The sequence below is a fragment of the Sarcophilus harrisii genome, chromosome 1 (genome assembly GCF_902635505.1).
Source record: "Sarcophilus harrisii chromosome 1, mSarHar1.11, whole genome shotgun sequence".
NCBI classification, from domain to species: Eukaryota; Metazoa; Chordata; class Mammalia; order Dasyuromorphia; family Dasyuridae; genus Sarcophilus; species Sarcophilus harrisii.
In genome coordinates, this window is record NC_045426.1 from 182,020,724 (window position 1) to 182,033,097 (window position 12,374).

Here is a 12,374-nt window from a genome sequence, read left to right on the forward strand (position 1 = left end):
AGACTACCCTTTTTATTGAGGAATATATGATAGCAATTAATCTATATACTTTAAAAAGGTGTTGATTAACATATTTTTCAATTTCAATGACGGCAATAAAATAATGGCAAACTTAAGGTTACTGGACCCTAATACTCTAATAAATTTTATGAAGCGGCTTTATCTCTTATAAGACTATAATGCAAAAGTAATATGCTTACCCCAATTGACTGAGGGCAGATGGTGGCATGTTATGTAGGTGTTGCTGTTGCCAGCCAGTTACTGAACCAAGATGAAGAGCACTGGCTGTATTAAACCCAGAGAGAGATGATAAATCTGCACTACTCAGTGAGTACTCTAGATTAGGGAGGGAAAAGATAATCACAGACAAATAATTAATTTTAAAACAATTAAGTAGTGACTAGAATCAATATTTATATTTCCTAACATTTTCATAACTGCAATTATTTCACTTCAGAAAGACAAGGGAGCCATTTTTAAATTTAAAAAAAAGGAAAATGCTAAATGTGGGGGAAGAGTAACACTCCAGATAAAACCATCTAAATATTAAAAGTATAAATTTTTAGAATGCATCATCTTTACAATGCTGAATTATATGCATTATTCAGATTACTAGATTTCTTCAGCTAGAAAGATTTCTTAAATAACATTTTTTAAGAGACACAGTTCATAAGAAGTGTTTTTTCCATGTAAATCAATGAAGTAATCTCTTGGATCTCCTGGTATTTCTCATTTATCAGATTTAGTTAATGAGACTTTCAACTACTTAAGAAAGAAAAGATCTCTAAGTTCAACTAGTCTTAATAGAAATATTGCGCACACATAAGGTATCACCATAGATGTTCTTGACTGACTAATATAATTTTTTTTGGTCTTTCTTATTGTTAAATGTACTATTTACACTTTATGAAGATACTCACCAGTACCATATGTTGTTGAAATGGCTGATGGATACCCTCCCATTCCTTGCCCTGGTAAAGTAGGAGTTGCTACGGAAACCACTGGGGTAGCCAATGACTGAGCAGACTGGGAGTTATTTATCCTTTGATTCTATTGAAGTAAATAAAAAGGACATTATTGATTGATTTCAAATAAATTAAACATATTATATTTCAGTATTAGTTTTCACATAAAAACATATCTTGGTACAAATTTCATGAAATTAATCATTTAACATGTGCCTCTATGAACTCTGCCAACCCTATCATTTACAATCCTTCAAGAGACCAACTGTTACCATAGTAACCCATTACATCAGTATCTCCTAGGCAACTGAACTAGTAACAAGCAGGATAGCTTTATTGTGGATAAAAACAGACCATGTGGAAAACTGATGAAATATGTATACTGTACTTCCATTGTTTCTTTCCTTATTCAAATGCAAAATTTTTTTTCATTAAAGTCAACAATAATGGTTTTTATGTGAAATTCTATAAGCAGTATCATAGTAATGCTGTATGTCAAACTTTGACCAGCAGATGGTGCTCTGACCACTTCATTCTTTCCAACCCCAAGGTTAAAAAAACTTCTCAAACTAGGAAGCAAAGCAGTTAACATTTATCTGTAAGTTCTTTACTTCAAGAAGGTTTAAGATCCACATAAACCTAATGACTACAAGAAACCTAATTACTAGAAAAATACATCATAATAAGGATATAAAACACCTAACCAGAGAGTTTTAAGTTCTTTTTGTATGCTACAAAACAGACAAACTGTTTAAAACTTGGCACTACACAGAGAGAGATTAAGCTGGAAAATATAATGACCCAATGTTCTTTTCACCTCTGATGCATACTGGAAATTATAAATATTTAAAAATTTAGCAATATCGACCCTTTGTGGTAATCTCTAACGTTTCTCAATTTCACCACAGGCACCAAGTCCATCTAAAAATAACAATCAGTTTCTTTTCATGATTAAATTTAAGGGAGCACTACTACCACTTACCAAAAGCAGATCGACATCCTCAGACTGAAAGCGTAGGAAAGGAGTATTAATAATTAGTGTGAGTAAATATTTATCATTGGGCAAATTCCTTTCAACATAATGAAAAGCATCTTCTGATAGGCACAACAATTTAAACAGTTTTTAAACCCAGTCTATAAAAATAACTCCTTACAAAGGCATTCTTTGTTTCCTCTAATGAGATGTTTGTCTCAAATGTGAAGACAATCTATCCCGCTTTCAGCCCAGGTCATTGTTTCAGCATTCATTATTTCACCACCAGAGAAAAGATGACACTACCAAACTTCACTGGTGGGTGAGGCTGGAGAATGGCACCTAGTTGCCAGAGTCCTGGCCATTCATAGATAGAATCCCCAGGAAAGTGTATCAGCTTTAAGAGCTCTAGAATAAATCATTGATAGAGACAGCTTGTCACTGCTTCAGTCTGCTGGAGTGTAGCCCTGTAGGAGACCATATTTATTAATTCCAGTCTTTTCAAAAAGGGTCTCTCCATTTTGTGTGATTTGGAAGGGGGAACAATTTTCAAAATTAATCTGTAGTGTGTGGTAATATATTAATCAGCTTACAGTACGATTTTTGCCCTGATATATCACTGAACAGAAGAAATGTGTTTACAGCATGAACTAAATCTGTCTACAGAATCCTTTAAAAAATCAGGTGTGTTTCTATGTTCTTACATTTATGATAAGCTAATTTGCAAAACACTGATGTGAAGCCTTTTATTGTCAAATTGAGTCCCATTATAATAGAAGCTTAAATTGAATTTAAGCAGAGATGTATAAGATACACTAACCATCACTACTGAAATGAATCTAAGAAGGGAGTCCTTAACAGGAAAAAATCATTTTTTTTAGAAATTATAGAGAATTTCAACATCTTGAAAATGTCTACTAATGAATGCAGTTAAAAGATTATTAACACCTTAATTTCCTGCAAATTTTATTCTCTCATTGAGTGAATATCTTATATAACATAGTGATGTAGAATGAATGATTCTTTCTAAATAGAAACTAGAGACACCACAATGAGGATATTGTCCATGTGCCCTGACACCAGCATTATCAATGGGCCTTTCCTGAACAGTCTTGTTTTTTTTTTTTTTCTATTTTAAAAAGGAAAAGAAAAAGGAAACTAAATAACAGAAACAATAGCTAGACACCAAGTGTCCTGACAGAGGTACAATTTAGTTTTTATGTTTGACTTTGAGGAATTGTTTAAAATGATCAAATATATTTCAAGAATTTACTATGAGAAGCAATATATTAAGAAGGTAACAGAGAATACATTAAAATGTAGTCTAGTATTACCACTGATGGCATTGCATTCTTGCTGCCTGGTGGAATAAGGACTCGGAGATCTGGTTTACGGTTGTTCATTCCCAGATTCATCGGTGGTGGAGACTTTGCTTGCATATTCTTATTCAAGTTTCCAGGTGAGACCAGCAAACCTGGTGAGTTTCGGGGGTTACCATACCCATTCCCTGTTTAAAAAAAATTTTTTTAAAAGAAGGAAACCCACATTCAAACATATTTTAAGATATAATGTCTCTATCAAAAAGAAGAGCAAAACAATTTAATACAGCCTTAAAGGTGTAAAGTACAACAGTAAAAAAGCAATTGTATTACTGAATTTACTGTGAACAATATTAAAAATAGTTTTAAAAAATGAATCCATACAATATTTGAATATATTCAAAACAGAATTTTACTAGGAGCAGTTTTTCTAAGCAGATTGCTAAGATGAACTCGTGTCCTTAAAACTTTTTTTTTTTTTTTTTTTTTTTACTATTTAGAAAAGCCAGGAAGAAAGTCAGACAGTCTTATGGTCTAAGAAAAGCATACAATTGTGCTGCTTTAATCGACTGGCACAACACAGGGATCTGACTTTCCTTCCTGATTCACTCCCTTTTATTTCACTGTTGTTGTTGTTGTTTTTTCCCCTTAAATGAAGTGAGGATATGAGAGCAAGACTGTAATTTCTAGGATGTGAAGGAGGAAAAGAAGCTTCAGGAAGATTCTTAAATCTTTTTGTCATTCAGTTCCCCTTTTATTGGAGCAAATTCTCCCAACAGTTGTTCTTCAATCCTTCTTGCCCTTTTTGGTATGTTCTAATAATAACTCTGATGGGCTGGTTCTTTTGACTGGGTTCCCATAGAACTTCAGAGGGCAGCACTTCTGCCCAGTAGCTGCAATGAGCTGAGGCTGCCATAAAATGCTGATTCATCACAGTAAGAGAGCAGCCACCTCACAAGGCAGTAGGAGAGTTCTGAAATCTCAGATGTTTAGCCTGAGTTGAACAGGGTAGAAAATGGATATTTGAAGGTTTCTGCTATCCTGTTTTTCAAAATACATGAAGAAAAATTGCACCTTGACTTTCTATTCAGTGACATGTAGGGCTACAGAGAAAACCATCTGGGAAGTAATCTAAGCCAGGATGAGAGGAAATTCTGAAATCAGATTCTCTACTGTGATTAATGCAGGATAGAAGAAACCATGCTATTATATAATCTCAGAGTTAGGAGAGATCTCAGAAGGCCATCAAGTACAGTGAGTATGTGAGCAGGAATCCTTATTACAACATTATTGAAAGTGATTATCCAGCTTCCAGTTAGGTATAATTCACTACCAATCTCAGACAAAACACTATAGTTTTAGATAGCCTTTTTTAAATCTTCTAATTTCCTAACACAGAACTGAAATTTAACTTTGCTGGCTCCCTATTACCTCCAGGATCAAATATAAAATCCTTTGGCTTTGAAAGTCCTTCATAGCTAAGTAATTTCCTACCCAGTTTAAAAAAAAAAACTATATTTTTTTAAACACTCTTCCACATACTGACCCAGAAACTTCATCTCTAGATTCCAGGGATTTTCACTGACTTCAAATTCCAAGACCTAGAAATTTCTCCCTTGTCAGGTTCACTTCCTGGCTTGACTTTCTTCCTTCACATATTATTTCTAATCTCATCTTTTGCAAGAGACTTATCCCAATTCTCCTTGGTTCTAGAACCAAATTACCCTGTATGTATCCTTTGTAGATCTATTTTCATGTTTGAAGAATTATTAGAATGTAATTTCCTTGAGTGTAAAGATTGCATTTTCATTTCTTTGCATCCAAAGAATTTAGCAGAGTTTCTGGAATATAGTAATAATAAATAAGTAAATGCTTATTGATTTGACTTGACTTTTTTCTTTTAATCAATTCTTTCTAATTCTGCTATGTGAGGTATAAGTAGAAGAAGTTTAGTCTGTCTTCCATATAATAATGGTTCATTTACTTAATGATAAGTATCACATTTTCTTTCTCTCTTTCCCTCCCCACTCCCTGCCAAAAAACCCCATGTTATTCAGGATAAACATATGTACTTTCTACAAAAAATACTTATATTGCACAGAGTTTAGTCCCCTCTCTATTCTGGTCATTCTCCTCTGAAAACAATATGGTTTGTCCACATTCTAAAATTGTAGTTACTCAGAACCAAACCCTATATTCCAGATGTGGACTAATAGGGACAGAGTAGAAAAAGACTATCACCTCGTGTGTTGTGGAAAACAAGCTTCTTTTAATGTAGTATAAGATGGCATGAGTTTAATTGCAAGGTTTTAATACTACATTGTGCTAGCTTTCCCTTCCACCGTTTTGTCACCTGCAAATCCAATAAGTACTCCACCAATGAATGCCTCCATGTATATTATTAATAAAAACAGAAGAGGGCAGAGTTCAGGCTAGAACAAGATATTCTACCACCAGGAACCTCTCTCCAATTTGGCAGTGATCAGCTAATCACTGCTTTCTGGGTATGATTACTTAAATGGTTCTGGATTTACCTAATTGTACTAGATTTTCATCTATATCTCCCTATCTTGTTCAAAAGGATTTAGCGAGGTATCCTGAAGAAAATGAAATCTGTCAAGTGTTTTTCTGAAATCTTGGCACACTCTATGCCTGTAGCTTTCTCCTAATGTATCAGTTTAGTAACACTGTCAAGAAAGGAAATGAGGCTAAACATGACTTCTTGAAGAATTTATGTCAGCTTATTGCTTTTGTAGATTTGAAACTAGAACCAGTTATCATTAGCTAAAACTATAATAAATCAATAAGAAAACTAGAAGGCTCTTCTAGGGAAGCCTGAAGAAGGCATTTCTATTACCATCCTCTCAATAGCAGCAAATGTTTATCGAATGACTGATTTCTATATGCATGGAATTGTGTGAAATATGAAAAGTTAGGAAGTCATGATCTCTGCTTTCCAGGAGTTCAAAGCATTAAAAGAAAAATAAGAACATAAAAGTAGAGTAGAAAGGGATATGAATATTATACATATTCACAGGAAGGAAAAGTCACTATGAACTGAAATAATTACCCCCCCCCCCCCAATAATAAAGGAGATGGGACTTGAAATTTATACTTGAAAGATGAGAAGAGGAAGAGGGTACTATTACATGTAGGAGAAAGATATGAGCAGAGACATGTTACAAGTAAATCTCAGAGTTACTTACATTACAGATTGGTCTATATGCAATGATTTGTTTGTTGGAGGAGAAATAATGTGGGAAAGGCATAATTATAAGATTCTAGATTTAAAGATCAAAGGGACCTTAGGTATCACCTTTTTTACTTCTTATTTAACATGTGATAAAGTAGACCCAGAGAGAGACCCAAACTGACTTGATCTAGACCATACCTTGCTTTTTCCATTACGATATGCTATATTTATGCCCAGAATATAAAAAAATGTAAATGGCTATGGGATGAACTTGAAGGCTGCTGACAAACTTCCAATGCTAAATTCTATGGTATTTTAAATGTCAGGCTTTGTTCTAAGTGTCAGGAATCTGGATTTAATTATTTTTTAAAATAAAATTTTGTTTTCAATTAACAAGCATTTGTTTTTCTTCCTCCCATCTTCCTCGTCCCCCCATTCCTCTCTTTTAGATACTAGGGGAAAAAATGTACCAAACAGCCCCTAAACAACTATCCCATATTAAAATGTCAGGACAATTATTTAAGGTATTACAAATGTAGTTGAGAAACAACAAAAATATCCATTATTTTAATTTGCCTTACAATTAATACAAATGATTTTTTATTGAGAAAAAGTAGCTGTGTATATTATTAATACTGTCTCCCTGAGATCAATATAAAACAAAGTATGTGTTCATCTACAAATGTGGGGATACAAAGTTATGCTTTAATAAAGTCTAGAAGAATTTTATATTTAGAGTTTCTTAGTGAATATTGTGCATCTATTAGTTTAATTTTCATTAATTGAATTTACTTAGGAAGATATAAAATAAAATCTAAGAGAAATTTTGCATTGTACATTCTTGTCAATTGAAATTCATACTGATACACTGAACATGTGTCACTCAGCTATTAAACCCCATGTGAGATTTGGTTTAAGTAAACAATCAAATGGAAAATTAGCTGGGTAATTTCAAAAGAAAGGAAAAAAAAGTCAGTTAAGTAGTGCAGTGAAGCTTGAATAGATCAGAAGAAATGGAAGTCTAGGCTTGTTCTATGCTGATACTGCTTTGGTTTGCATACAGGAGCTATTTTGCTAAAAGGAAGTAAAACCGCCTTGTGAAATGTGTTGTCCTACGATATGACAAGCATTGGCCCAATGTGAGAAAATGGAAATGCTTCACAGTGGCTGTGCAGTAAATTGTTGCCCCCACCCCCACTCCTTTTATATAGTAAACTTCTTGAGAAATTCCAGCAAAACTCACATCTTCTTTGCCCAGTTTTTTTTTAAATTATTTGAAAAATAAACTGATATTTTAGTTCTGTCTGGATAACATATAAAACTGATATATCATTTTCCATTATTTAGAAACCATGCCATTCTAAAACATTGGTCACCTATTCTGATGCATGTACATGCTGATGTAAAATATTTGGAGCAATGATGACACTTTTTTGATTTGTATTTTTAGAGCATAGTGTTATTTTAAAGAACTATTACAATCTGCTTTTTACTAGTTGATTCCTGCTGTTTTTGGCATCTTATGCCAGCTAGCATTTTGGAGCCATATAATAACCATTTCTGTTTCCAGCCACCAAATTGTTATTCTTTTGGCATAATATAGATTCAGGAATGCAAGGCTGTGGATCCTAAACCAGTGATATAGAAACCTATCATTTGAAAATCAATGATGAATACATGCATGTGGTTTATAGCTAAGGAGAGCCTGCATTTAAGCCAGCTCAAAAACCGCATCCTCCTCCTTACTCAGAAAGCTGTGGCCAGCTTTGAAGCAGCTGTCCCACCTTAAGGTAAATTTACCAAAGAAAATGGGGCCATTTACATTCCAAGACCCCAAAACCAGAAAACCATCATATACAAAGGGGTGTCCACATGTGTGTATGTGAGAGTGGCGTGAGCGGGCACATACACACACACACACACACACACACACTCATAGAGCGCATACATACACAGCAAAGAGCAAAAAAGCTATCCTCATAAACCTTCTAATATACAGATTAAACCTTTACTTTACCCTATACTTTAAAATTACCCTCTGCCTAGACCATTATCAATTTAGATGTGACTGCATTCAGAATGTCACATTCTACTAACCACTTGAAAGGACAAAAATTATATAGCATGAATGAATGGATTTCCTGATTATAGATTATAAGAAAATTAAGAACAGATGAATTTTAGAACCAGCTCATTTTAGAATTTTTTGATTAAAAATTATTCCTCCAAATAAAATAACTTGGGGAATGGCAACATAATTTATTCAGAATAATAAAAAAAGAAATTTAGGTGTTCAAGTTTCTAAAATAGTCATAATAAAATTTGTGCAAATTTATGGAACTTGAAATGTACAGCTTAGGAGAAAAAATATTTTTTTTCTACAAAGTTAACTTGCAAATACTTGTTTCTTTTTTCCCTTAAAAAAAGGTTGTTTCCTATTTTAAGAAGCTGTAAATTCAAAGAACATATTCCTGGCTAAGGTTATAAGGGGCATATTTGCTCCTTGTCTCACAGAGCTCAATTGAGCAGGGAGATTCTTTCCAGCTCAAAGTTCTGAAACTGAAATTTAGACTTACTTGAAATACTTGGCATTATTATTATTATTATTATTATTATTATGTTTTTTAATTAGCTTCTTGAATGTTATTCAGGCCTTGGTTACAAATACAAGGACATAAAACCAACCAACAAAAAATATTTCTGTTCATAATTGAGGCCAATCAGAGGCCAATAGGGCCCTTTGCCCTGGGCCTCACTCTATAAGAAAGTTTCCAATTTAGTAGCTAAACAACCATCTTTCAAGTTTAGAAAAATTATGAATGCTTGATATCAGCAATGGCAATGCAAGAAAGCTAGGCATTTCCCCTATAATCAGCATACTTCCTTAGGTGGGGAAAAGGCTAGAAAATCATTTGGTAAAAAAAAATGTCAAATTCTCAGTTTTTGGATGCCTTATTTTGTTACATGTATTTTCACTAAAAATGAAATGGGAGCCTCAAAAAATTGGAAGTTACTTGGGTCTTACTGGATTTGGAGAGTTCCTGTCAGTGTTATCAATGTTCTTCTAATTTTCCAAAAATTACTTATTCTTATTTTATTTTTGGCATAATTCTTCATAACCAATAATCATCAAGCTTAAAGATCAATCCAGGAGATATTTTCTTTTTTCTTTCTTTATTATATTTTTTAATTAACTTCTTGAATATAATTCAGCCTTTAGTTCTTTTTCTTCCTTCTCTTCCTTCCTTCCTCCCTCCCTCCCTCCCTCCCTTTTTTCCTTCCCCTTTCCTCCCTCCCTTCCTCTCTTCCTCTCTCCCTCCCTCCCTCCCTCTCTTCCTTCCTTCCTTCAGACAAATACACCTAAGTCAAGCTTTTACTCATGCAGAAGAATTTGCAGTGGTTCATCTACCATGTTTGAACATTTACTCTCTACCATCGATCATGTATCAGTGAAATTTGAACTTCTCTGTCTGGTTCCCAAGGCCAAACATAATCTGCCCCTATCATACCTGTCCCTTTCCAGGCTCTACTCTTGACTGTCTAGACTTTTTCTATCATGCCGAAGAAATCTCTTTACCATGATAGTTCACTCCACCTCTGGATTTGTCACACTAGAAATACATGCCATCCCTTTAGACCTTTCCTGACTGGTCAGGCCAGCCATATATTTATTTTTTCCAGGTTCCATTCTCAACTCTCAGGACTTTTTCTTTCATTTTCCAAATAAGTCCTTTTTCTCCTCACAATTCCTTTTGATGTCCAATCTTCCCCAATTAGAATGTAAGCTTCCTGAGGGTAGGAACTGTTTTTTTTTTTGTTTTTTTTTTTCAGATTGTATTTGTATTCCCATATTTTAGCACAGTACCTAACATATAATAACTGGCTAATAAATGCTTGTTGATTTGTTGACTTAGTTGTTCAACCTGGTTTCTTGCTTGGGATGACTTTTTTCTATCTAATCTTACTTATTCTTCAAGTCTTACCTCCATTAAATTTTTAGTACAGTGGAGAGGAAATTGGATAAAATCTCATCTCTGATGCTTACTACTTGTACATTTTGGACAAATCACTTAACCTTCATAGGCCTTAATCTCCTCATTTGCAAAATGAAAAAATTGGACTAGGGGGCCTCAGAATACTTTTCCTATTCTAGATCCTTTGATTCTATGAATCTTTCTCTTTTTTTTGGAATTTCTATTAAATTCCTAGTCAGAGCAACAACAAAAAAACCCAGTTGTGTTTGGAAAATTGCTTTTATCTCTTTAATTCAGAAGTAAATTCCTTGAGTACAGGGGCCAATTCTAAAATTTCTTTTGCATCTCCTCCAGTGCCTAGCACAGAACAAAACACATATTTAATAAATGCTTACTGAATTCTTTGGGCATGTGTTTCTTTTCCATCTGACTTTTTTTTGGTTTGTTTACTTAACAAATTTTTTGAGATTTCTCTCACTGATTAAGTGTCAAAAATATTTCTTGGCATGAAGGATTTTGAATAACTTTTAGCATATCTGTGTTTTGTGGGAACATAGGTTCATAATTCTAGAGATGATATTGTTCACTCCCTTCATTTTAGGAATTAATAAACCGAGGCCTAGGAAGACCAAGTTCAAGGTCACAAAGGTAGAAAACATCAGAGAAAATATGTGAAGCCAGGTCCTCTAGAGGCTGTGCTCTTTCTTACTGTGTCATCCCATGATATCACAATCTGGTCTTAGTCTTTAGGTTATTGCAAATGCTCTTGAGAAAAAATAGTTAGAAATTACTTTCCTGTACAAGTGACTATGCTTCACATAAGCTTCTTCCTCCCAGGACAGAATTTAAAGTGGAAATAATTTAAAATTATATTAAAACCAAACTTTGGGTAGATGTTTAAAAACACCCCACAAGATATGATAATTTTGAAGATTAATTATCTCTACTCTTAGTAATACTTGGGCAGACTTTCTATTTCAGGTAATGATTACAGATGGATGGCAAAATAACCCCATAATTTACCACTGAGACAAAAAAAGTGGGTATTAGTCTTCTAATATATGAAATTGGAAATCATGTGCATGCTTACTTTCCATTATCAGTCTGGTCTCATTTTAGAAATATTATTTAGTTAATAGGCAAATGATAGAATATGACATACGGGAAGACTAAAAAAGTGATTTTTAGAAAATTGAACTAGTTGGACTCATTAAATGTTCTATTAGGCTTAATAAATAATGACTTGATTACTAAGTATCTACTGTGTAGTAGACACTGTTCTTAGACTCTAGAAATACAAATTGAAAATCAAAATAATGCCTCATTCTTTTATATATTACAAGAAGAAAGAGAGGAAGGAACAAAATATAAACAATTGAGTTAATGCAAACATAAAAACTAAATGTAAAGTAATTTTGGGATCAGGAGCAGACTTGGTTACATAAGGGAGATCAAAAATCAATAATGACTTCACATTGTCCTTGGGTTGAGTCCTTCAGAAAGTTAAAGATATTGGCAAGTGGAATGAAATAGAGCATTCAAAGTATAGAGGACAGTTTATTAAAAGATACAAAGTTGGGAAATGGAATGTTGCATATGATGAGTAACAATGAGGTAGGTCTGGTTGGAACTTAGAACACAGAAAGGGAATAATGGGAAAATCGGTCCCAAATATTACTAAATTGAGGTAATCTGGATATTTAAGGACCTCAGATTTAGCATTTTCTTTATTTTGTTTTATGGGTTATAATCTGATTGGAGGTAACATCCACATGGATGAGATGACAGATCATTTGAATATTTGAGTACCATCATGATTTAAATAAATTACTTTGTTTTCATCTGAATAAGGAAACCTGGCTTGATGTGAATATCTTAGTAGACAGAAAGGAAAACTGCTATGGAAGATTTGATCATTTGATTGACTGGAAGCCATAGAAATTCTGATGT

The 12,374-nt window shown here is 33.6% G+C and overlaps 1 protein-coding gene across 11 annotated transcripts in view; it reads right to left on the reverse strand.

The window, feature by feature from the left end:
* MEF2C (myocyte enhancer factor 2C) overlaps positions 1 to 12,374 on the reverse strand; it is a 178,751-nt gene that overhangs the window by 11,698 nt on the left and 154,679 nt on the right. For 6 of the 11 annotated variants that reach the window (XM_031967381.1, XM_031967365.1, XM_031967360.1 and 3 more), the window contains exons 7-10: positions 3,273 to 3,445; positions 1,948 to 1,971; positions 921 to 1,050; positions 201 to 336 (exon numbers count right to left, since the gene is read on the reverse strand). In XM_031967381.1, coding sequence (XP_031823241.1) covers positions 201 to 336; positions 921 to 1,050; positions 1,948 to 1,971; positions 3,273 to 3,445 — 463 coding nt within the window. The remainder of the gene's footprint in view (positions 1 to 200; positions 337 to 920; positions 1,051 to 1,947; positions 1,972 to 3,272; positions 3,446 to 12,374) is intronic. The other 5 variants (XM_023496084.2, XM_031967409.1, XM_031967388.1 and 2 more) reach the window with 1 other exon arrangement.